We start from the raw sequence: 26,998 nt of genomic DNA, 5'->3' as shown, positions 1-26,998 counted from the left end.
AAATATTTGGTTATTTAAATAGTGTCCCTGAGTGTCCATTCATGAAATTGTATTATTTTTAAACTTCAGAAAATTTCTTATAAAGAAGTCTAAGAAACATTGAAGATTTGACAACTGATTGTTTAGATGCAGCAGATGAAATAAAGAGACACAGGAACATTGAAATTTTTTAAGACTCACCCAAAAAGCCCAATGTGGAACATTTGTGATTTTCTTATCTTTTTGAAAAATATTGTTGAAATTTCAAATTCAAGACTAACATTTAGAAGAGCGTAGACCACAGAGTATTTTTAGTAAAAAAGCTTCATAAAAATTAAGAAGAGAAAGAACCATGAAACCTTATTTTGAAATGTGACAAGACAGCACAACGGCAACGAATGTGTCACCGGTCGCCGCTCAAATATTTACGCCGTGAACGAATCTGCATAAACTCGATCGTCACATCGCATATAGTTTCCAGCTCAGCCCTCCTCACAATTTGGACAGGTTTCGAAGCTCATCCGCGTGCGCGATCGGCCTAGTCTGAAATTGACCGCCCGCGACAACGGTTACAAAATGATTCCGCATTTATTGCTAATAGTGCTGCACGTTATCAGCCTCGGAACGATCTCCAGTGCTTGCACGAGGTATAGACTCGCGACTAGCAGCGATATCCGCTAGAAATTCTGGCATACATGCCATGTATGCATGTGCTATCAGCTGTTTTTAATGGTTTACACCTTGAAAAATCCGGGCCGACGTTTTTACAGTGACAGTGATAACTCAGTGTTTCGTTCCAGGGCAGTGCTGTACAGTGTCACGCCGAGTTCCGACGAGCAGGTCGGTTATCTGCGGATGCTGGAGAAGACGAACGAGGCGATGGACTTTTGGGTGCTCACGAGTTGGACCGGTGAGATGCGTGACCTCGCGATGACTAAGTCTGAATAACGGGAAATGCTAATTATGTTGAAGATGGTTTTATTGGTCACTTTCAACCCGACTAAAGTTTAAAATTTGTTTATTCTCTTTAATTTTTAAACATTTTTTTTTTTTTGCTTTCCAAAAATAAATATGCGACTCTAAAATTAAAAAAAATATGAAGAAGGTAGAGGAAAGAGAATTATCATTTAAATGAAAAAACTCAAGTGAACACAAATGAAAGTTTATCAGTGATATGCAGTTTATATAATTTTTAATTCCTATTTAGTAAGTTTAACTATTTTTCTCTCACATAATCTGATTACACACTAGGCGAGGAAGCGCACGTGCTCGTACCGGCAGGTGAGGATGCTCGATTCAAATCAGATCTAAAGCAACGTGGAATAAAACCAACCGTTCGCAACTCTAACATTACAACCTGCGGTAATAGCAACAACAACAGCAGCAACACACGATCTGAACGAAACGCTGCTTATAGCTCAAAACCTGGAACGCTAGATTTCACCAGCCGATATTTGAACCATGCGGATATCAACAGGTTCATTGATTATTTGGGCAAGAAATATCCAGATTTAGTCACGGTGACTACCATCGGTCACTCGTACGAGAGACGACCCATGCGAACGGTCACAATCTCTTCCGGGAAGCCCTCCAAAACAATGATCATCGACGCCGGAATCCACGGCCGGGAGTGGATCGCCCCAGCCACCGCCCTGTACCTCATGAGTCAACTGGTTCAGAACTCCAACCGACACGGAGAACTACTCGCAAACATCACCTGGATCATCCTCCCACTGGTCAACCCCGACGGCTACGAGTTCTCCCTTAACTCAAACAAATTCTGGCGCAAAACGCGTCGCCCCGCAAAACGCTGCGTCGGAACCGACGCCAACCGTAACTTCAGCTTCCACTGGGGCGAAAAGGGCGCCTCCCGCCAGGAATGCTCCCAAACCTTCGCCGGTCCGAAACCCTTCTCCGAACCGGAAACCCAAGCCCTCCGAAATCTCCTCCTCTCCAAAGGCAACATAACCTCCTTCTACCTAACCCTCCACTCCTACGGCCGCTTCTTGCTCTACCCGTGGGGCCACAAGAAGGACCTCCCCCGTAAGTGGCGCCTCCTGGACGCCGTAGCCCGGGCCGGAGCCGTGGCCATGAAGCGGAACCACAACGTCAGCTACCGCGTCGGAGGGGCGGCCAAACTGCTGTACGAGGCGTCCGGTGGAAGCGATGACTACGCGTTGGCCGTTGCCCGGATTCCCGTCTCGATCACGATGGAACTTCCCGCCGGCGGCAGTGGTGAGAGCGGGTTTCACCCACCGGAATCGCAGATAAGCCGGCTCGTCGAGGAAGCATTCACCGGCATTCGGGCGATGGCACTCAAGATGGTGCAGATGGACGTTTGAGCAAGTGCTTCTTATCGAATAAAGTGTTGTGTGTGATAAAGGGTTTTTACTGAAAGCTTGCTGGTTTGTACTTATTTACTGGTTTGAAGAATGTGACTAATTCTTTTAAGCTGGGGCAATCTCGGATGGGAGTAGTTTTAAAATAGACGAGCACCTGGAATTAAACTAGATGACTGTATAATCCTTTGGATTTAGACTGTAATTGACTGATAATCATTGAATATTTATAATACCTAAAAAACTAAAAACTAAAAAATACAAACTAAAAACTGAAAACTCAAGCCTTAAAACATACACACAAAAAAATATTTCCGAATGTTACATCATTTATGATGTAACACTTTTGCACGTCATTAAACATTTAAATTTAAATGCAATTTGATGTAAATTTGCAACAAATTATACGTAAAAACATGATTTTACGTGTGATTCAACCGTTTACGTCGAATCTCAAGTTTACATCAACTGAGTTTACATGTGATTCATTTTTACCGTGTCGTGTAAATTCACATATTTTTTTCTGTGTAGGCCGTGCAAATATTTTTCAAAGTTTATGTCCCCTTTTGAAAAATCAGGGGACAAAAAAATAGTTTTCCAACAAAAAACAAAATTTCTATGAAAATAAAAGTCTTATCAACTGAAAACAATCTAAATGCATTTTTCTGCATTGATAGTAATATTTAGCATGTTTAAAAATGTTTTGAATTTTTATGAAATTCCAATGTACAACACCGCAATACTTAGATATTTTGGAAACTAATGGTGGCAAAACAACTGGATAGGTGAATAATGCATTTTAAAACACTTTTTTCATTCAGATATTGAAACCATGGATCGTAATTTCATTTTTTATACTTTTTTTTATTTTTTTGCCCCCCTCGACCTTGTTCAGAGTCGAGCGACCGTAAATCGGGGTGACATTTATAGAATTTCAATTTATTTTTGAAATATTTTCCAACTGGTAAAGTTTGTTTGGTATGTATTTTTAAAACATGTACTAGGGTAGGCCACACAAAGTGCATGCACTATTTTCGATAAAAAGTTTTTTCAATAGTGTTTAAAAAAATAGTTGCATTGAAAATTCTTATTTTGAATTCCGGGGTGACATTGATAGTCATAGTTATTCTTGTAAAAATCAGATTTAATGTGTTCAAATTTTTATGTTTACGTCAAGGGGTGTCCAACCTTTTGGCCCTGCGGGCCGAATTTGAGTTTTTGGATGCGATGGCGGGCCGGACACATTTTTTTTATTATTTTTAATGATGAGGAAAATAAAAAAAAAAAAACAAGCAAATAAAACTAATAATGAAAGCAGTGTTGAGACAATTTTCGTTTTACAAATTGTTAAAGAAAATTTTCACGTATTTGATTCTTTCAGTTAAAGTTTCAAAGAATATTTTAGAAGGAAAAAGAATTGTAATTTTATTACTTTTTTTTCAAGACAAATGTGTATAAAAAAGATCTCCCTAAAATTCAAATGGGGAAAAGACAAATACTTTTTTATAGTCTTACAATCTTTCGACTGTGAACAGTATCAGGTATATGGTGTTTCTGTTTAAATATTAATTTTTATTTTATTATATGCAGTAAAAAATACTCACTTTAATTTTCTCAAGTAGGCTTGTTATATAAAAATCAGGTTTCGGATGATTCAGATTCTTACAAAATTCAAATATTAATAACTGATACATAAAAAATATATTATGAAAAAAAAAATGTTGTTTTGACACAACAAATTGGTTCAAAATTCGTTTGGAATACATTATCTTTGAATTATAAATGTAAAATATTTTGATCCAAGATTTCATATTCATGTTATACTGAATGCTTATGCAAATTTATTTATTTATTTTTTGCTTAATCAGGGAGCAAAAATGTACTGACATAGGAAGTTATCGATGAAAAATCTACTACAATTGATAGATTTTAAAACGGTTAGTATGTTCATTTTGTTTCAAAAGAGATTTTTTTACTTTTCAAAACAAAATTAATTAAAAGAGGTGAAATTTAAGGAAAATGTTTATACATTGAAAAGTTTTTGCATATTTAAGAAAGCAGCAAGATGCCAGATCAAAAAAAATAAAATATGAAAGCAAATTAAAAATATATTGATTTTTTATATTGATTATTCAAGTTAAAGGGACAGTTGTTGAACAATTTTCAGGAGTCTCCGCGGGCCGGATTAAATGGCTTCATGGGCCGGATCAGGCCCACGGGCCGTAGGCTGAGCAGGCCTGATTTACGTCAACTATAGCATCACTAAGGTGTCTGATACAGCTTTTAAGAGAGAAAAAATAATATTTATAAATAGTTAACTATGTTTATAAGCTTTTTAATAAAATACATATAAATTTTAGGTAAAATTGTAAGAAAATAAAAATGTTGCCTAAAATTTGTTAAAACTAGCTTTGTTTATAAAATTATCGAATCACATTACACTCTTAACTGAAATAGAAGCAAGAATCAAAAGTTTTCACATTTTATATGATATTTGTTTGGCTGAAAATGCCTATAAATTGGAAGATTTTATTGAATTATGTTTCAAAAACACATAATATCAATTATTTACAAACTTATTTAACATTCTTCTAGTGTAAAATTGTCCAAAGAATCCGAAAATGAATTCCATTTTCCGATTCGAACATTTTCTTAATCATAGTTAACTCACTTTTTGAACTTTTCAAAATTTTATAAAAACTTCTTCTAAGAGTACTTTGAACACTTCTCTACCACGGTCAGAACGATTCCATTCCATTCCGTACGTATTTAATTTGTACTCTTCATTTTGCGGAAAAATCTCAAACTTATCAAAGTCTCCCCGTTTTACGGGACATAAACTTCAAAAAATATTTGCAATTTAGTTTTCAAATATTTTTCAAAATCTATATTAATGAAAAACCTAGATTATTTGAAGAAAACCAAATCGTGATTTACAACGTAAACTAGGTACATCAAATATTATTTTGTTACCGTAAACTGGGGTGACTTTGACAGGTTTGGGATTTTTCCGCAATAATTAAATAAAAGAAGTTGGTGAATAGCATTATTTTAATATTCTCAAACTTTGAATTAAAGTCACTCAATATGTCATAATTTTCTAAATGAAAGCGAATTTTAATAAAAATCGGTACCGTAATCTGGGGTGAATCGGGACTACAGTCTGAATAGGGACATCAGTTTTTAGAGTACTTGAAGCTTTTAAATTTGGAAATGGATGTACACATTTAGTTGACCTGAGTCTGTTCTAACCGAAACCAACCAGAAAAATCAAAATATTGTGCTCCAACATGGTTAAAACTGCTATCCCAATTCACCCCATGTGTCCCGATTGACACCAGTTTACGGTATGCATTTTCGGATTCTTTGGACAATTTTCCACTAAGAGAAGATAAAATAAGTTGTAAATTAAAATACATATTTTTGAAGCACAGTTCGAAAAAATCTGCAAATGTATAGTCATTTTCAGTAGAAAAAATTTCATATAAAAAGTGGAATCATTTTATCCGTGCCGCGAAATCATATTGAAGTGCAATTTTAATCGAAAATACTGTAAACAAAACTAGTTTTAAAGAAATTTCGGCAAAATTCTTACTTGTCATAAAAATTACCTAAAATTTAAGGCCGTTGCAAATATTTTTCAAAGTTTATGTTACCGTATTCCGAGATCTTGTATTGCTTCAGTCTGAATCAATATGTTTCTTAATAGTGTATTGCACAATAGTTATCGTAATCTAATTCCTCTACGCAAATTAAGATCAATTGCTGATCTATATACCAGCGCAACCATAAATACTTTCCACTATCAGTCTACCACTAGACAAGCCGCGTGCCTTTACCAGAATACCACTTCAAAGCAATAATCTTCGCGTGTTGCACTGCAGAGCACAGATACCTAACTATAATACTCAAACAGACATCAAATAGTTATGGGTTTACGTCCGTTATCGCTAATCATTCAATAATCGCGCACAAATTGTATATAAAGTCGGTCGCACTTTTGTGCACTATCGCTCAGTCTAGTTTCATCTATCGACATGATTCCTCGAGGTTTCGTTCTTCTTGGCCTATTCCTGGCCACGGTGGTCTCTGCCACCCAAAGATCCTACGATGGCTTCAAGGTGTACAACGTCCAGCAGGAGACGCAAGCCCAGGCTGATCTGCTCTTCCGAATGGCTGAAGCCAACCACAAGCTGGACTTTTGGTTCCTGAGCAAACGAGTTGGCGACAATGCCACCGTTATGGTGCCTCCGGAGGATCAGGAGCGGTTCATGGCTTCGCTGGAAAAGTATGGGCTGCAGTTCACTGAGTTGATTCATAACGTGGAAAGGTGAGTAGGAGTGCTGGTCTTTCGACCTTTTCCTTGAAATTTTTGTTTTTACTTGATTTATTTTAGACTGAATATTGAAAAATTAAATATTTAAATCTGTCTAAATTTTATATCTTACTCTTCCAGCACTCACGATGAGTACACTTCAACGGCAACGCGTCACGCGTCCCTGCCCGCCCACCGCAACATCTTGACCAGCTACCTGCGTCACGCCGACATCAACGCTTATCTGGACGAGCTGGCCAGCAAGCACTCGGCAAAAGTAGTCGTCCACGAGGTCGGCCGTTCCCACGAAGATCGCGCGATCAAAACCATCACCATAAACCCAGGCAAGGACAAAGTGATCTTCCTGGACGCAGGAATCCACGCCCGCGAGTGGATCGCCCCTGCGACGGCCCTGTACGTGATCGATCAGCTCGTCAAGCACAACTTTGAGGGGGATGACGCGCTGAGTTCCGTCAGCTGGGTGGTCCTGCCGGTGGTCAATCCGGACGGGTACGAGTTCAGCCACGAGCAGGACCGTTTCTGGCGCAAGACGCGACGCCCGTCCGGAAACTGTGCCGGAACCGACGGTAACCGTAACTTTGCCTTCCACTGGGGAGAGGTTGGTGCCTCGGCGCAACCTTGCTCGGACACGTACCGCGGAGAAGCACCCTTCTCCGAGCCGGAAACCACGATCGTGCGCGATGAACTCCTGAAGCTCAAGGGAAGCTGCAAGTTCTACCTGACGCTTCACTCGTACGGAAACTACATGCTCTACCCGTGGGGTTGGACCGACGACCTGCCGGCGACCTGGGAAGATCTGGACGAAGTTTCGCAAGCCGGTGCCGCTGCAATCAAACAGGCTACCGGCACGCGGTACACGGTGGGAAGTTCGACGAATGTGCTTTACGCTGCCGCGGGAGGTTCGGACGATTGGGCGTTCGCAGAGGCTGAGGTGCCGATTTCGATCACCATGGAACTGCCCGGAGGCGGAAACAGTGGGTTCAATCCGCCGCCGTCGGCGATTGAGAAAATCGTTAAGGAAAGTTGGGTCGGAATCCGGGCTATGGCGGAGAAGGTGGCGGAAAAGTACTGAATAAATAGGAAAAAAATACAAGATATTGTGTTTATTTTAATGGAATTATTAATTAATTCTAGAATATTTCCTACCATCTACCAGCTTATAGGATATCCTTAGACCATTTTCAAGGAAAATTGATCAACACTCTAAAATGCTCTGTATTTAATTCAATCTGACGAATTTCTGCACCAAAACGCGTCTCAAAACTTATATCATGTTGTGGAGCAATCAATGCACAGTGGTCCAGATCGCAAAATTAAGTAGAAAATGAATTTCCCGAAAAATGGTGAAGTTTTAGAGCTTTGGTGTCTTCAGAAAATGGAAAGGGCAACATTTGGTTTGGTTTGAACGAAGCAATTCAGGGTTAAGTTTTAGAGAAAAGCGATGTTCTGGGAACTCTAAAAAACAATTCTTTTTATTTTTTGACAAGTCAATTTGGACTTATTATTCAGAAGTAACAGCCATTTTAAGGTATAAAAAAATAAATTTAAAAAAAAGAACTCGAATAATCGCAGGCCTAATTTTAAGCGTTAACAACGCTCAATAAGTTTAGGCTATATGGGAGAAATTTTCTATAATTCTATGAAAAATCATCCAAACTTCAATAAATTATAGTGTTTTGGAATCGGCATGATGTCAGCTATCCATTGCAATTATAATCACATGAAAATTTTCACAAAAGTACATATTTTTCCAGTATTTTGAAAATGCAATTTTTGCTTGATAAAATACTCAAAATTATTGATTTTGGATATGGGTATAAAATGATCAGGATTTTTCATACATTTCGAAGGTTGTAACACACATTTTTGAAAATACTCAAAATTTTCACAAAACTACGCATTTCGAAAAAATACCAAAATTTTTTTAAAGACATGGGTATCAAATGCACGGGATTTTTTATACATTCGAAAGTTCTAACATGAATTTTTGAAAATACTAAAAAAAATCACAAAACTACATATTAAAAAAAATACTACAAATTTATGTTTTCACAATATGGGTATCAAATTATGGGGATGTTTTCATACATTTCGATAGCATTAATATTTTTTGTGAAATACTCTAAATTTTCACAAAAATACGTCTTTTTGTAAAATTACTAAAATTTTGGTTTTCAAAATGGGTATAAAATGATCGGGAATTTTTCATACATTTCGAAATATTTTTTTTTAAATACTCGAAACTTTTAAAAAAATACTTTTAAAAAAATAATCAAAATTTCAGTTTTTATTGTATAAGTATCATATAATCAGATTTTGGTTTGTAAAAAAAACTGTTTTTTTAAGTACGTATTTCTGAGAAAATTTTGAGTGTTTTCAAAAATTTGTGCTATTATTTTAAAAATGTTTGAATAAATCCCGATTATATGATACCCATTGTATAACCAAGGAATTCTTTCAGTATTTTTTCGAAAATAGTTAATATTGTGATTTTTTTACTTTTTTCAAAAAATTGTGTTATGACTTTCAAAATGCATGAAAAATCCCGATCATTTGGTACCCACATTGAAAAAAAATAAATTTTTAGTATTTTTTTCAAAAATACGTAGTTGTGTGAAAATTTTTATATTTCACAAAAAAATATTATTACTATCGAAATGTATGTAAAAATCCCGATCATTTGATATCCGTATAGCAGAAACAATTTTTTTTTGTATTTTTTCGAGAAACGTTGCATTTTCAAAATACAGGAAAAATACATATTTTTATGAAAATTTAATGTATTAACTGCAAGAGATAGCTGATATCATCCCGATTCCAAAACACTATAATTTTTTGAAGTTTGGACGAATTTTGATAGGATTGAAGCCAATGTCTCCCATATAGCCAAGATTCCATAAGCTCTGTGCTTTAGTTAAGCACTGAGTCGTTTTTTGATTTTTGTATTTTTTTTTTTTAAAGCAAAATTTCAAAATGATATGTATTGAGAATCTTCACTGGCTGTAACTTCTTAGGGACCATCCATAAACCACGTGGACACTTTTTTGATAATCTGTTACCCCACTCCCCCCCCCCCTTCGTGGACAACTGTCCATACAAAAAAAAACTTTTTTGTATGGATCGTGGACAATCGCCATACCCCCTCCCCCCCTAAAGTGTCCACGTAGTTTATGGATGGTCCCTTACCACAAGGCCAAATTGACTTGTCATTTTTTTTAAAGTTTTTTTAGAGCTCTAACCAAGGCTCTAACAGTACCCGAACATCGCTTCTCTCTAAAACTTAAGTCTGAATTGCTACGTTGAAAAAACAAATTTTAGAAGATTTGTTCAGATGTTTCCTTTGCAAAACAGTAATAAATAACTCATAAATTGATCATTGGCTTTTGCATTCCCAAAGTGACTGTCACTTTATGTTTTTCCATAAATTGCCTCAACCAAAACTTTCTTCATCTACTAATGACCTCCGGCACGGCACCAAATTTCCAAGGGCTAAATATCAATTTATCATAAGCACTAAATTAGTTGCACAACCTCGGAAAATGAACCATGTCATGTCGCAAGACCAAACAAACCGTGATGCACATCATACCTAGTTTCTTGGGCAAAGTAATAAAAACTTCCACAAATTATTGCTCCAGCTTTATCTCTGTCAGTCATCGCCTTATGAACCCTGAACCGATTAAAACTTTACCCAACCCGGCTAGTATCAGCCAGTATCCTATGCTTTTGGAGCATATATTTCGTTTTCTTTTTCCGCGCAATTTTGTTGAATCAATTTATACAAGCGACTCAGAACACCATTCTCGAATAAGCTATGTTTACAAAATTAAAAATTTTCATAGCACATTATGCAGTTTTCCTTCAATTTGTCGTTTTTGAATAAAAATCTGTTTTACAAATAGATTAATTGTGGTTTAAGAAATTCTCAATGTATTGTTGGCTATTTAATTGAATTGTTAGTTTTAAATTTGCCCGACGTGGAGAAAGAATTTCTTTTATATTTCACGTGGAATCGCTCAAATGAGCAAACTACCTGCAAAAGGCGTCGAATAACCATCGGATAGTTAAATGCAAAATTACTTCGCTGGATGTAATTTATGCACTACGGCATTTTCCTATCCATCGATCTGCCGGATTTTCCCTCTCCGTTCTCTGTTCAACTCCAAAAACTCATAATTTCATTCATTCGTTCATTCAGCTATGCATTTATGATACTTCTTCTCTGCTAGGGGCAGGAGGGCTTCAAATTGCCTATATTTATAGACAGGATCATCATGCTGCCTGGAATTATGTTGCTTTTATGTTTTGCGGATTTCCTTAGCTTCCTTTCGAAAAATAAAAACACCACCCATTTGTGTGGTGGGAAGCGGATCGAAAGGGTTCGTGTTTCGGGAAAATCCCCCGGCAAAGACCCGCCACGCGTTCCCACTCAGCCAGGTCAGGAACAGCTGTGGTTGAGGAAGGAAAATGAGGGGCCCGTCTTGCCATGGGAAACGATTGGCATAGATCAAAATAGGTTGTGGTTTTGTACAGTTAACCTTTATTTCCCAAACTTTAGCCGCATGAATCTTCTGTTTCTGTGTTTTTTTGTGATTAGGCGGTGCTCAAAAATAAAATTTTGTTAAAAAAATTGTTTATAGCTTATGGGGGAATTGGGACAGCTGTTTTTGCCTAGTTACTTTACAATATTTTGATGTTTTTGATTATTATTATTATTATTCAACACATTTTTTTATAGGTTTCTCACAACGAAAAAGCTCGGTGTCGGAGGTGTAGTGGTAAGTATGGGGCGAATTGGGACAACTGTTTCAGCCTTGTTACTGTGCAATATTTTGATGTTTTTGATTAGATTGAAAAATCAGTGTTATTAGGGAGCAGCCGTGGCTGACTGGTTACGGTGTTCGCTTTGTAAGCGAATGGTTCTGGGTTCGATTCCCATCTGCTCCCAACGAGAAAGTTAAGAACACATAAATTTGAAATAATGAATATGAACGAAAAATCAAAGTTGCTCGAGGCGGGGTTCGATCCTCCGTCCTTTGGATTGGTAAGCAAAAATGCTAACCACTAGGCCATGACGACTTGATGAGCGTGGATTGGAATTAGGAATACTGTTACAGAGAGCGAGTTGTGGAGGAGTACCAAACCTTCTTAGCATGGTGCTCCCAACGAATACAATCAAAATCTCGGAGCGTATGGGTGGTGTGTCCCCACGCTTCTTCCTCCCCTGTCGATTCAGAATTGTGTTGTTGTTCGAACACTCAGTACTCAAACTCAACCCAATTACGAGTCATCTCTGCGATACGTCTTTACGCAGTAGGCCTGGCCGCTTTAACGCTTGTGATGCAATGGCGCACTACAAATGTTAATAAATTACAAGAAGAGTGCTAGGCATAATCTAACCTAAGGCACTCTCCAGGATCCCTTCGAAAGATTGGCTGCGCTAGGGTCTGATTAGATTAGATGAGATTAGATTAGATTAGATTGAAAAATCAGTGTTATTAAAATGAAACTGGATTGAAATTCACCAAAATTTCATAATCTGTCGATTGACTCGTTTTTCAAAGTATTTGGTCATCCCGACTTAGAGATATTTCAACGATTTAAAAAAAATCTTAGTGGGTATATCAAAAAAATTGAAAATCAGCATCAACATTTTTGTGATTCAAATCATTTTAGCGCAAAATTAATTATCTCGTCAAAATTTATAAAAAAAAATCCGCAGTTTCAGAGGAGTTTGATGAAACACTTCAATACCAAAATAATACCAAAATGTGGCATCCTGACTTAGAAAATTTTCCACAATTTCAAGTCATTTCTATAGGGGGTATATCAAACATGTTTAAAATCAAGTTTGAAATTTCCGGTTTTCGATGAAAGCATTCGCTTTGAGACATCATTTTAGCGCAAAATTAATTATTTTGTCAAAATTGGTCAAATTTTTTTCATAGTTTCAGAGGAATTTGATAAAACACTTAAATTCCAAAATAATACCAAAATGTGCCGTTGGGATGACAAAAATAAATAAATTTTTGCATTGAATTTTAACATTTTTTTCCCTTTTTCTACTCATTTGGGTACTTTATTCACACAGACTATTTCTGACTAGAATAAAGTCTTGAGTGAATTTTAAATTTAATTAATTTATAAGCGAAACTAGTGCTAGTCAACAGGAAATAGGGTATTTGTCCCTATTTTGGGCCTAGTACCTTTTTTGGGTCTACCAAACTTAATTCAACGAAATTGTGCATTTCACCAAATCTGGCAGGAATCTGCCACTTGAGAATGATACTTGCTGTCATTATCTTCATTTGGTGGGTAAGAATAATTTACTTCCTCTTAAATTAGAAATAAAGCAATAAATATATCCCTCTTTACTTTTTTCTTGGCAAATTGCTAGTTGCCCATTAAGTCCAAAATTGGCAATTGTCAATTGTCTTTCTTGCATATTACGGGTGTGTTGTTTTGCTACGCATCAAATGCTTAATTTGTTGAAAACTCATGAATGAATTATTTAAATAATGTCCATGCTAATTATGCACGTAATGCAAATGAAATCAATCCTTCTACTGTTGATTTAGCATGTTTATCGACCGATTTTTGGGGCTGTACCTAGGGCTGTACTGTATGAGCTGAGGCTGAAGCGTACGTCAAAAAAGTTCGCCACGTGCTTCGAGATTTCAACCAATCAAAAGGTAGGTCGAAAATAGGCACAAAGAATGTCGTATCCTAAGAGCAATAGACCCAAGATAGGGACAATAAATGTTTTAGTTTTTCGGGCTTATACGACGATATAAAGATTTTTTATTAAAAATGAGATTAAGTACGAGCTTTAACATTAAACAACCAACTTATTCATGTAATATAAGCCAGGCTGCCTATAGTAGCCTATGAGAATACATCAAATTAAAAGTGCGTTCAGAACATTAGGCCCAAAATAGGGACAAAAACCCTTTCATAAATTTTTAAATTCCAGATTATAATATATTAATGATTGTGAATTGAATGAAAGTTCTTTGCATAGAATAATAATTTAAAAAATTAAACAAAATGTCACAGAAACATAGTTACGTTTATGTTCAAGTGTGTTTACTTATATTGCTTGAAATTTTTATTCTTTTTTTTAAGTTTTGATATTGATTAATTTTATTTCTTAGAGATTCTGTTTTTAATATTTTACTAATATTATGAAAAATATCAAAAGAAATACTTTTAAAATCTATAATTACTATTTTTGGCAGAAGCATACATTTTTCAAAGTTTTTGTGATTTGTATATTTTCCTAGTAAATTTGAAATATTGAGCAATTGTCATGAATTTTGGCCAACGATTTTTTTGTATTTTTTGATTTGGCTAAAACTTTGTAGGGCACTTCGCTTTGACCAAAGAGGCATCAGGCATCATACAAATTTGACAACTGCCCTACAAAAATGATATCTAATTATTCTAAAATCTGTGTCTCGAGAACGGTAAGGACATTTTGGTGAGAAAAAGGTACAATCTAAAATTCTACGTTTTTCTCATTTTCACTATTTTACACAAAAAAATCAAATTGCTCAAAACACCCTTTCAATTTTTTTTAATATGTTTTGAACTTTGGCTCAATAAGGGCAACCGTTTTTGGCAGTCATCAATTTTTTTAAACAAAATATGATTTGTTGAAAAATTCGAAATAAAAGTAGCACCAAAATTTTTATTCCATGATGTAAAATAAGATTTGCAATTAAAAAATATTTTATATAAATATTGATTTGTACATCGGTTTCCAGATATATCCACCTACAGTTTGATTTTTGCGATAATTTTATTTTTTTAAGCTTCTTAAACCGCCCTTGTCTAGATTTATCCTCAAAATTATCTAAAATTTGCCTATCAATTTGTCCAAGAATCTTTGCAGTTAAAGTCACAAAAAGAAAAATAAACAGGAAAATAAATTATAGTTATTTTATCATCCTTCAAATAAATAACAGTCAACTTTCAAATGCGGATATCTCAGCAAATATTGATCAAATTTTCAATACCAAATACAAATTATTTGATTTTTTTGTTCTTTTTGATTGAAATTATGTCAGCATATTAAACTCAAGACTTTTAAGTGTAGGTCTGGAACTAGGTCTGGAATAAAAATAAGCTGATTTCTGGGAGATTAGCTCTGCCGAGTTTTTTTTTCTTCATTTTTTGCCATACATTTATTCTATTGTACAAAAAAAATCACAAAATATGTTGGAGGAAGGATTGTAGACAATTGACCAAATAAAGTCACAAGTCATTTTTGAATTTAAGACCGATCAGACGATCAGAAGCAAAATTTAAACTGAATGAAATTCATGAATTTCTAATAAATTGCTGTAGAAAATTTTAGCACTTGGCTAGGCTTAGTCGAGTGTCAAAATCTGATTAATTTCAATTTAATAAATAAAATAACCTTAAAAAGTAAGAAACTTTTTCACGAAACACCTAATTTTTCCCGCAGCGTTAATCCCATTATTGAGGTTGTCCCCAATCGAACAACAGCAAGAGAAATAAAAAAAGAGGAAGAACACGAACCATAAGTTGCTTGTTATGTTGTCTCCACCCGTTATTATGATAGACACGACAAGACATTACTATGCCCCTACACAGAGTAACTTGTAGGGGAGAGGAACATGCACGACGATTTGAGGTTCCCGTGGGATGAGTGAACTCGTCAATTCGTCCCGCCCTCAATCCCTTAGGTGTTCCACGTTCATTCCAGGTTAGTTCTCCAACGGACTTCCTCGGGACAACAAGGTTCTTTCCCTTCCCGTTTTAGGAATTACTCCCGTCAGCAATCAATTGGTTTACAATGGGTTCCCACTATTGGGTACTGTAAAATGTAGATTTTTCAAGTGATGCTAGAACAATCAACCAGTAAAACAGTCAATCAGTAGGCCGTTTCGTGTGACAATCAACGAAATTATCTGTGAAATGTGGCATTTATATCAATATTATGAGCAAAATTAGTTTTGACCGTTACTTGAGCCACGAGGAAGTGAATCGATATTTGGAGGAGTTGGTGCAAAAATATGCAAATAAGATTGAAATTTTCTCCAGTGCTGTATCGTTCGAGGGACGACAAATTCACACGGTCCGGATCAGTCCGGATGTGCAGCGGAGTAAGCGACCCGGAACCGGATTGGGCTGTGCCCGGTTGAGTATCCTGATCGACGCCGGGATTCATGCCCGCGAATGGATTACGATTTCGGTGGCACTGTACGTGATTCAGCAGCTGGTTGAGCGGGATGCGGTCAGTGCGCGGATGTTGAGAAATTTTGACTGGATCATTTTGCCGCTGCTGAACCCAGATGGCTATGAGTACAGCAGGGAGCATGTGAGTGGCTTTAGTTATTTTATTGGGGGGTTGCTGCGATGGGAAAATGTTAAAAATAATGGAAATGGGATCGGCTGACAGATACAAATACATGACGAAATCCAGTCTGCAACCCGCTAAGATCTCCATCTCCAAGCAAAAGCGATTGTTGAACTTTAAACAAACACTTTATTTAAATAACATTACATAGTAAATGGCCACTCAAGCAACACCTAGTGTCCTAGCTGGCCGAGCCGCTTCCGGGCGGCTTCCGAGATCTGCAGGCAATCCTCGATGTTTACGTGCCAGCGCGGGTTTCGAATCACGAGCACGCCCACGAAACAGTCGGTGATGAAAGGGCAGCTGTAGATGGTCAACTTCTTCAGCTGCGGCAGCAAAACCAGACTGTACACAATGTTGTCGACGACCGTGTCCATTTCGCCCAACTTGAGACTTGTCAAGCTGGGACAGCGCTCAACCAACTGTTTCAGCATTTCCGCGGGAATGTTACAGTTCGAAATGTTCAGTTCGTTCAAGTAGGGAATCGGTTTGAGGTTCGGTTTAAGCTCGGTTTGAGGAGCGTCAATTTTGAACAACTTCAAGCAGCGCAACGAGGACCATTTGGTTGCGAACAAATCGGTCCAATTGGACAGTGAGCAGTCAACAAGTTGTAGATCCTGAATGTTGGAGCAGTTTGATAGGAAAACTTGCATGCTGAGGCTCTGAATGCACATTGACTCAATAAGCAAACCTCTCAAGCTGAGACTTTTGAACCCACCAAAGTCAAGACGGTGTCCCTTGCATGCTATCAGGGTTAACTCTTTCAGCATTTTCATTTTGGTCAGGAACGAAGGCACAAATGCGATATCATCCGACGATTGTGGTACGAACACTGCGATGTACTTGAGATACTTAAGGTTTGATCCAATTTCACAGAGGTTCTGGAAAGAAAATCAAGCATAATCAACTAATAAGCAAGATCAAGAACACATTCCAAGCTTCCTTACGACGTCCGTAGAAATTGTGGTAAGCTCCTCTATGGATGGCTGAATCCGGCTAAGTTTTACTGACGAATCGTCCTCACTACGGTTATTCACGGAATTCAGGTGAAGCTCGCTCATTTCGGCCATTTGGTCCACCATCGTCGATGTGAGGGGACAAGTTAGTTTCTGTATATAGCACTGAATCGGTCTCAGGAATTGACACATTTTGACATCTTCCCCTTCTTCGTGCGGAAAGTTCTTCGTGAACTTGAACAGTCGTGGAAAAATGTGCCCAAAAAATTCGAAAACCGTTTCGGAGTCGAGATACTGCATCTTTTCCAGCCGGAAATCCGCGCTGATGGTCTCCTCCACCGAAGTGTACCGTATGTGTTCCAGAAACAAATTCGTGAGATTCGGAGTCTGGCGGAGCAGTCCTAGCAGGTTCGGTAGAGCCACCTCACAATTAAACAGGTCCAGAACGGTTAACCTGGCGCCGAACGAGGGCCACCACGAATCAACGGCGATAATCCTTGAATCGTCCAGGAAGGCACGCGACACCGGATAGAGATGCTGCGGCGAGTTCCCTCCATCCAAAACCGCACCCTTAATCTGAACGGTAAATGCCTCACGCAGTGAGCGGTTCTGATCGACGATGCGCTTCCACCGGGGGCACGTCAACCGGACCTGCAGCAGAGATTGCTCGTCCAACAACTGGAAGATCATCAGCCACAGCTCCGGCGGGAGGTAGAACTCGCTGTGATCCACCGGTGCTGGCCGCGGGAAAACCAAACGCAGCTGACAGCGGCATTCCGGGCAGAACCAGAACAGGCCGGACTCTGCGGATGTAAGCAGCGCGTTGGCCGCGGCTTCGTTCATGTTGACAGTTTCCGGACGGAACCGCTTGCGGCAGGGACCGCTGCATGGGACATCGGCTTCGTTTGTTGACATCGTACGCTGCAAAGCAGTTGCTGCAGATTGATGGTCAAAGTAAAGAACTTTACAAAAATTACCTGAATTGGTCAAAAGGGTCAAAAACGTCCAGAGCACAACAAAACCACAATCGTGCGACAGCTGTCACTTTCTACACTGCGCTCTAGCCAAGGGGATAGACACTAGTTTAGTTTCCAAATCCGGGTACCATTCGGTGCTACCCCTTTGGCATCAAAGATTGACCCATCACTAGGCTAAATTTCGAATTTGTGCTCATTTTGACCACGGGAACCTTGACGGGAACCCCTCCCTGTAAGCCCTTGAAGTTTGTATCGAGAAATTAAAAGTGAGAGTGTGTGCAACATGGAGTTAAACTATCTGTTCTGAAGGTTCCCATAGAGTTATCTACGTGCGCATGTAAATATTAGGTTTTACGCCGACTCGATTTGGAGGTTAGAAAGGAGTGCACTGTTTACATGGACTTAGCACAGTTCGATGCGGTCGTCGATTTTATTCGGGGAAATTTGTCGACAATCGACGAAGACCATGTAAACAGTGCACACGAGCTGTCAAATGACGTCACGGCGTAAAACCTAATTGCGTGTAAGTAAAAAAAGTAAATCTTTCCCAGTTCCTGAGGGGAACACTCTTGAAGAGTATCGGTGCCGGCATTTACAAAGCGGATTCAGTGGCAGTTTCATTTTCAACTTAATGTTAACATGTTAAGGTTAATGTTAACATTCCATAGGTCGCCTCCCTAAGGTGTCGTGATAAGGTCCAGTTTGTGACGATACACTACCTTCCCTTTACTAAGCAATCGATTCCAGAAGGGAAAAGATCACCAGTTGTGTTGGTCCGAGCCGTGATTTGAACCCCGATCTACCGCTTACGAGGCGGAAGCGTTACCACTGGGCTACGTGGCTCGGTCACGAAAAAAATTTAGCTGGCCGTCAGGTTAAATTTTGTACCAGCCAGCAAAACAAATGGTGTGCTAGTGTGCGTGAGATCGGCCTTAGATAACTCATGGCACTTCAAAAAGTTTAACTCCATGTTGCACGCACACACTCTCACTTTTAATTTCTCGATAGATTTTACTTGATTATACTAGAGATCCTGAATAGGGAGACTGGTCGAAGTGAATTTGACGTACCCAAACAGACACGAGTTTGACGTATCCAAACGAGCATTTGCCTTTACGACCAGCAAAACTTATCAGTGTTGCCAAGCTCAAAACATACGTTGCCAGATCGATTTAGCAAGCTTAGACCAGTCTCCCTATTTAGGGTCTCTATATAGGGTCTACACTCAAAAAACCTTTCACCACATTGTCGCATGAAAATTCCGGTGGCAGCCAATATTTAATCCAAAACCACGTTTCACATGAGTCATGCAACTGTCACCATGCATTCATGTCAAATCTGTATCATTTTCACGCAGCATACACTCACACAACTATATGTCACGTGAAATTCCTGCCTGAAAATTTGGGGGCGTGGCATGCAGTCAGCTGGTTCTGTGTTTGCATGATAATCTTGCAACACCCGCATGGAAATTGGTATGGAAAAAATCCATACACCTTTTCATGCAATGTTGTGGTGAAAAGTTGTGGATGGTTGCATGAATTTCCTGTCTGCAAATTTCGGTTCGCTCTTCGAGGAGCTCAATCATCAGTTTCTTCCCGGCGCTCGACTTGGCATGAAGTGCGAGAAAATAAATTAGAGTTTTGAGATAGGCACAAAAAAGAGTACCAGAATTGCTCGCGTACAATTTTCCGAATCGAACGGTAAGTGTTTTGCCCTTTTTTCAAATAAATTCAACACTAAATTGGGTGTTATTTTTATTTTCAGGGAACTAAATTCGACAACGCAAAAGTCATTGAAAGGTGACACCAAGCGATCAGAACGAGTGCCACAAAAAGCCTTTCCCGTCGGCTGTTGCTGCAATGAAAATAACACCATAAGCGACCAAAAGCCTTCAGCCAACACCTCAATATTTCACGCCGCATCAATCGCCGTTGACCCGAAGAAAAGGACGACGGCCAGTTGCAAATCGTCGTCCACGAGAAGTCGCCTCCTTCGAAAAGTGTTAGTAGGGGGGTTTGGCAAGTGTATTTTGTTGCCAATTAATTGCTTTTGAAGTGTTTTGAGTGATTGAAATTGAAAGTGTGATTTACTGCGTTGTATTACAACTTGAACTTGTTTTGTAAATAAACAATAATTAAAACTATCCAATGCGTGTTATTTTATAAAAAGAATAAGAAATAATCCAATAAAAGAAAAAAGTACAAAAAATCCGCAGTAAAAATCATGCAATCCCTAAGTGACGATCATGTGAATAATGCATGAAAGGTCATGCACTTATCACGTGAAGTTCATGCTAAATCCACCTGATGCGGTAATGAACAACCATCATGGGAGATTTTGCATCCACCGGGAATTCACGTCAATGTTACCTGATTACCTATTTGGAAAAAAATCGCTTATATGTTCATGCAACTTTGTGGTGAAAACTATTTTGAGTGTAGATTATACTACTTTACAAAATTTACTGCTGGACTTAAATTATTAATTAAATTACAAAAAAAAATAACGATTTTCATTTTGTATAAGACGATTGCTAGCTAGGTTGCAAATATTGTTCAAAGTTTAAGGCTATTCTGAGTTCGAATGGAACGCAAAACATAAAATCCAAATAAAAAAAAAAACTCATCAATTAAAAAAAAATGGCAGAATGTTTAATTTCCGAATAAGTATTTTTTAATGAGCAATTCCCTTCGAAATCGGCCGATTTCGACCATTTCTATTTTTTGTAGTTTTTTATTTGGCTCAAACTTTGTGGAATTATAATTAAGCCATCCCTATGACCAAAAAAGTTATTTTGTGTCATTGGTTCACCTATACAAGTCTCCATACAATTTTGGCAGCTGTTAATACAAAAATTGTACGAAAAATCTTTAACTTCTGAATGAATTTTCTGATCAGTCTTCGGAAGATCGATGTTTTCGAACAGATCGGAACAATTGGGTACTAAAGCCCTATGTCAATTTTTATGTACAACGGTAAAAAAACACGATAAAAAACCATTTCTGATCACTTTTTTTCATTTTAATGCAAAAAAAATATTGACAAGACAACATTTTTTTGATGGATCAACTATGGTCCCCTTGGAACGAGCTGTCAAGTAGGAACTTTTCTGTCAAGAAGGACCGCGAGGTTAATTATTAAAAATTGATTTAAAAATCCATTTTAAACTCTTTGTGGTCGTACAAAGGGTCATTGTACTCAGAAAAATAAGCTTTATCGCTGTTAACAATAATATCAGCAATCTAAGCTTCAATTCACGAATGTTTCATTTTTAAACATTGAAAATGTTTAGTTGCTGAGATATCGACATTAGAAAATGAAGAGTCTTTTGGGTGAGACTACGAAAACTAAAGTTTTCCTGATTCTTTTTCTTAAAGCCGCTATATCTCAGCAACCAGAGGTCCAATCTTCAATGTCTCTTAGACAATTTGATAGCCAATTTTCTGAACTTCAAAAAACCAGTGTTGGAATTCGAGCGAGAAGAAGGAAAGCATTTCTCGCTCGCGATCGAGGGAGAGAACTTGTATTACTTTTCTCTTCTCGCTCGCGCTCGCATTTTCGTTCGCGTTCTCGCTCTCGCCGCGAGCGCTCGCGAGCGCCTCGTGCTAGCCGTTCGTCCCAAGCTAGCAATTTGTTCTTCAGGCTTATGAATACAAACCGGGCGATGGTATAGAGGTGTAACTTCAATCGTTGTGTTGTTTTTTTTTCGTTTCTGACACGTTCAACTTCTCGCGAACGGGAAATTCTGGCTCGCGAGAAAGCCCGTTCGCGAACGGAGGAGAGCACGGGAAATCGGTGAGTTTCTCTCGGCAGCTCGAGACTTGCGGCGAGAACTCGAGAGAGAGAAATTTTTCTCGCGAGAGTGCGATAAATACCAACACTGCAAAAAACTGAAAAACTGCAAATATTTCGCTCAGATCAAACTTTCGGTGGCTATATCTTGACAACGGAGCCCATTATCAAAAAATCTGTTAGGTACTTTTCGATTGCAAATTCGATTTCACATAAAAAATAGGTAATGTAATGTATAAAATTTCGATTTTTTCCAAAAATTAATATTTTTTCAAAAAATCAGGCTGGTACAAATATTTTTAAAAGTTTTTGTCACCCCCCCCTTCAAAATTGGCCCGAAAAATCAGGGGGCAAAAAAAATATTTTTACAATAAACTTCAAAATTTCAATGAAAATTCTATGACTCTAAAATTGCGGGTTTTGTCCTCTAACATATAAAAAATATCGAAAACCAAAAAATATGCATTGGGAAATTGAGTTTGTGTGAAAAAAGAAGTTAATAAAAATATAGGCAATTTTTTCCGTGTACCTTTTTTTTAAATAGTCCTCAACAACACCTGCAATTTTGCCAAAGTTACAGATTTTCGAATATTTCCGTATGGACCGTATTTGTATGGACAGCTGCCAAAGCTGCCAAAATATCTTCTTTGATCATAAAGAAGGCCCCGACAAAGTTTGAGCCAAATTAAATAATACAAATAAAAATCAATTTCCGGTTTTGGAGGAGAATTTCTCTGATACAAAAATACAAATAAAAAAATAAAAAATAAAAAAATACTAAAATTCAAAAAGACAAAAGCAAAAAAACACAAAAATTTAATTAATGATTTTTTTGTCGTCCCCAGAACAAAATGTGGCGCAAAACGCGCCGTCCGCTCGGCGAAAACCGCTGCGTTGGGGTGGACTGCAACCGCAACTTCAACGTGTCCTGGGGCATCGGAACGGCCCGGTTCTGCTCGCTGCTGTACCGCGGGGAGCGACCCTTTTCCGAGCTGGAAACGCGCAACGTCCGGGACATTCTGCGCAAGTTGCGGCCCAACTGTCGGTTCTACCTGTCACTGCACTCGTACGCCAAGGCGATTCTTTACCCCAGGGCTTACTCGAGGTGAGTTTGAACTAGATTCGAAGAAACGTCCTTTGATGCCCTTCTCTTTCCCAGAACCCTTCCCTACAACTGGAAGCACCAGCACGACGTGGCACAGGCCGGAGCGAACGCCATCCTGTCGGCGTGTGGCGTCAAGTACCGCACCGGAAGTGCCTTCTCGTTTCTGAAGCTGGCCGTCGGTGGATCCAGCATCGATTACGCGCACGACGTCGAGAAGGTTCCGTACGCGCTCGTCATGGAGATCGCCAGCAAGGGATTCCACGCGCCCGAGCCGAACATTGCGCGCATCTGCGAGGAAACCTGGATCGGCATCCGGGCGATGGTGATGCAGCTGGCCGTCAGTCCGGTGGTTTCGTTTACGCGGAGCAAAACGGCGATTTAGGGACGATTTTGTGTGACTTGTAATTTTATTAGTTGAATATTTATGGAAACGATTTTTGTTTTATTTTGCCGACACATACAAATTAAAAAAAAAATACTCTCTAAATAAAACAATCAACAAATTTAATTATTTTATTCTTCACGAGTGGCGAAAAATCTCGATTAAATTTTCAAAATGTCCTATTTGCATAGGAAACCAATGACTCATGAACTTTTCAACACTAGTATCGAAAAGTAACATTTTTCAATATGTTTTGTTTTAAACAATGAATTTAATTAACAAATGGATGTTTGACATAAAATTCCACTCAAAAAGCGTTCTCGGAATGGAGTACCCGATTCGAGTGGTAGAAATGACAGTTCTCCTTGCAGTTCTCCCATAAGGAATACATTGTAGAAAAAAGCAAAAACTGCTCGAATGGAAATGCTCCATTGCAAATACAATTGAAAACATCTCATTGCAAAACTTGATTTTTTCAGCAACCGTCGTATTTAATTTTATTTTCCGTTTTTTTTTTAAATTTTCTGATTTTTTTTTTCAATTTCGGATTTTTTTTTTATTTTGTATTTTAAATTTCTTTGAGTTGTTTTAAATTGCTTTATTATTTTAATTATTTCAATTTCAATTCGGTATTATTAGTGAATAATCATGTTACAATCAGTTCATTCGCAGTACATTACAGAGTTTTGGAGTTCCTTTCAGCTGTGTATTAAATCTCAATCCATTTTGGAACGATTATTGCTTATGACTAAGAGATTAACAAAAGTAAGAAAAATTTTAGAAAAAACTTACTGAAATTGCAAAGGAAAGGGGATAGAAATAGAAAAAGCTTAAACTAGATCACAGTTTTTTTTTTTATCTATTGTAGATATGCTTAATCATTAGCTCCCCGAGGGCCAGAAATTGCTCCGCCTTGTTACGGCAGGTCCGGAACCGCGTCATCATCTCACCCGCTAGAGCAAAAAACTCCGGCAAGGTGAAAAGATCTTCTCCGGTTACTTCTTGTTGGGCCGCATCGCCGCTACCGGCAGCGACCACGCTGGCGAACGATCGCCCCTATCCAGGAGGGAACGCTGAGTTGTCCGCTGGAACCGTACGCTGTCCAGCTGCAGGAACGGTTGCGCTCGTATTCCGCTGAGAAGGGTGGGATGCTGCTGCTTTCTTCTTCCTCTTTTCCTGCTCCTCGAGGTACGCCTTGCGCGCGACGCATCCGCGGTAATTACCGGTATGGTTGCCGTCACAGTTGGCGCACTTAATGCGCGCCTTGGTGTGCTCTGCCTTGTCCCCCAAGTCCGCCTTGCACGTCAGTGCACACTTCTCCGAGAGGTGTGTTTCACCGCACTTCACGCAGCGGGGCGGGAGGTTGCAGTTCCGCGAGCCGTGGCCGAACTTCTGGCAACGGTGGCATTGCGCTACGTCCATTGGGTTTTTGGAGTAAATTTTAATTATTGAATTTTTAGATTTTCAATTTTTAAATTTTTAAGCATTGTGATTTTAAAAATATTAGAATTTTTGATTTTTTTAATTTTTGTATTTATGTTTTTTGAGTTTAAAAAATCGTTTTTTTATTATTTGTGAAGGTATGATTTAAAAAAATCCTAGTTTTCATTTTTTTTGGAACTGAAATTTTTGAATGTGAACATATTTTTAAGTTTTCTGAGTTTAATTTTCTGAATCAATTTTTTTGTTTCTTAATTTCCGAAATTCAATTTTTTTTTATTTGAGAAAAAAAATTGGCCGATAACGCACTGTATTTAAATTTTTCAAAACCACCGAGTTAAAAATTTTAATTTTTTTATATTTTTTAATTTTTCAATTTAAAATATATGAAATTGTGAATTTTTGTAGTAAAGAAAATCTTTTTTTTTTTAGATTTTTGAGATTTTGTTATTTTTGTTTAAAATTTCCAAATTCCTGATTTTTTTATTTTGCTTATTTTTTTTAAACTCAAGCTCAATTTTATTGTATACATTAAGCTTGGGTCCCCTCTTCAAAATCGGGCCGAAAAATCAGGAGGAAAGTGGAAATTTGAGAGAAATATGCTGAAATTAATGTAAAATGCATTCCCCTGCGTTTAGAAAAAAAAATTAGCATGATTATCCCAAACAGACGGTAATAACTAAATTGATGCCATTTCATTAACAAATACTGTTAAAATAACAGAAAAATCAATTTTTGCATAAGAGTTTACCCTCTAACGCCCATGGTTACTCCAGAGCACCACTAATTTTTGTCTTCGAAATTAAATTTCTCTGCGAAATACAATTTTTTCAACCTGGTCCAACCTGCATTAGTTTATGTAGAATGTTAACTTATAACCATTAAAATTTCATCTAATTCGGTCGATCCAGTTACGAGTAATGGTGAAAAACGTAAAAAATCACGATTTTGCTCTGGGCGGGAAGGGGTTAATAACCGTTTATGTTATCATGACAAAATTTGTTATTGGTCTGATACTGATTGAAAGCCAGAACAACTTGGGAATAACATTTTTTTGTTATGGAAGAATACCTCCAACTGTTATTGGGATGATCGGATTAGATGTTAAAATAACAAAAAATAATAACAAAAATTTGTTCGAAGAATAACTAAAACTGTTATTAGTCTGATATTACAATAACAATCCAATAACAAAAAATCGTCAGCTGTGTGCTATCTTGTGACAACGACCATTTAGAACTTTTCGAGAAAATCGATTTTTAAAGTTTGATGATAAATATTTTCAAAACTATGAATGGTAGAGCCAAACTTATACTATCGCTTAACAAACGCTCCAAGTTTCAACTAATTTGGTTACACCAGTTAAAAGATACAGTAAATTGTGTAATCAAAAATCTGAAAAGCACGTGTCACAAGTGTGTTTCGAAAGTAAAATTGTACTACGTGTCACAAGTGTGCACAGAATTTCCATACAAACTAAAATAGGCTTAAATCAATAGTTTAACCGACTTAATCAGTATATTTTCGAAAACAAGTGGTTGCATTGCCTTCAGAAAATGTGTATCAACATAAATTTGTGAAACACAAGAAAAAAAATCCACATTTTCCAACAACATGTATGACGTGTCACAAGTGTGCATGATCATTTTGATGATAAATTGGTCTATGTCACAGGTGTGTATTGCGATATCCGGGAAACGGAAGCGAGTTTCCAAAATCGGGTTAAAGCATCTTGTAGTGTTTGTCAAGTATAGCAAAACGTCATCATTAACTCATTTTTGACCAAAATGGTCTATGTCATAAGATAGCACACAGCTGACGAAATCATAACGGCGAATAACAAATCTTGTTATAAATATTATAAAACGTTATTGGGCTAGTATTTTCAAATGTCAAAAAATGTTACTCCCAAGTTATTTCCGTCTGCTCAGGTAGGTTTATTCAAAAATCCTTTAATTGTTTTCAAAATTTTCGATGTACAGTACCACAAAATAAATTTTCGCAAAAAATGAACAGGTGTAAAATGCATTTTAAAACACTTCCATTCAAATGATGAGATTATGGCATGTTATTTCAATTTATATATTAGTAATTTTATTGCCTCCCCCTCAACACCGGCCAGAGCCGAAGGACAAAAACTTTGAAAAATATTTGCATCTGCCTTACCATTCTTAAATATCAAATTTAAAGAAAAACGAAAAAAAAAAATGTATTCTATTTATTTTTTTCAAACCGGTAGATTTTATTTTTTGATTTATTTCATTACAAAACTTTTAATTATGAAATAAAATAAATCAAAAATTA

General features: G+C 37.6%; 4 protein-coding genes across 4 annotated transcripts; 3 read left to right on the top strand and 1 right to left on the bottom strand.

The window, feature by feature from the left end:
• The first annotated feature begins 475 nt into the window (after positions 1–475).
• Positions 476–2,490, top strand: LOC6043136 (carboxypeptidase B). Its single transcript, XM_001856114.2, has 3 exons — positions 476–626; positions 780–889; positions 1,231–2,490. The coding sequence occupies exons 1-3, from the start codon at positions 556–558 to the stop codon at positions 2,319–2,321; spliced, it is 1,272 nt and encodes a 423-aa protein (XP_001856160.2). The 5' UTR covers positions 476–555; the 3' UTR covers positions 2,322–2,490.
• Positions 2,491–6,314: 3,824 nt separating this feature from the next.
• LOC6043130 (carboxypeptidase B) lies at positions 6,315–7,742 on the top strand. Its single transcript, XM_001856108.2, has 2 exons — positions 6,315–6,648; positions 6,775–7,742. The coding sequence occupies exons 1-2, from the start codon at positions 6,356–6,358 to the stop codon at positions 7,724–7,726; spliced, it is 1,245 nt and encodes a 414-aa protein (XP_001856154.2). The 5' UTR covers positions 6,315–6,355; the 3' UTR covers positions 7,727–7,742.
• Positions 7,743–15,537: 7,795 nt separating this feature from the next.
• On the top strand, positions 15,538–23,259 carry LOC6043134 (carboxypeptidase B). Its single transcript, XM_001856097.2, has 3 exons — positions 15,538–16,000; positions 22,613–22,872; positions 22,927–23,259. The coding sequence occupies exons 1-3, from the start codon at positions 15,620–15,622 to the stop codon at positions 23,252–23,254; spliced, it is 969 nt and encodes a 322-aa protein (XP_001856143.2). The 5' UTR covers positions 15,538–15,619; the 3' UTR covers positions 23,255–23,259.
• Positions 16,204–17,913, bottom strand: LOC119770351. Its single transcript, XM_038265048.1, has 2 exons — positions 16,987–17,913; positions 16,204–16,920 (listed from the first exon to the last, which is right to left on the bottom strand). Exons 1-2 carry the CDS (start codon positions 17,908–17,910, stop codon positions 16,213–16,215), a joined length of 1,632 nt encoding a protein of 543 aa, XP_038120976.1. The 5' UTR covers positions 17,911–17,913; the 3' UTR covers positions 16,204–16,212.
• Positions 23,260–26,998: the final 3,739 nt, after the last annotated feature.

The sequence above is a fragment of the Culex quinquefasciatus genome, chromosome 3, assembly GCF_015732765.1.
Source record: "Culex quinquefasciatus strain JHB chromosome 3, VPISU_Cqui_1.0_pri_paternal, whole genome shotgun sequence".
NCBI classification, from domain to species: Eukaryota; Metazoa; Arthropoda; class Insecta; order Diptera; family Culicidae; genus Culex; species Culex quinquefasciatus.
This window is presented reverse-complemented; position numbering and strand designations above follow the sequence as displayed.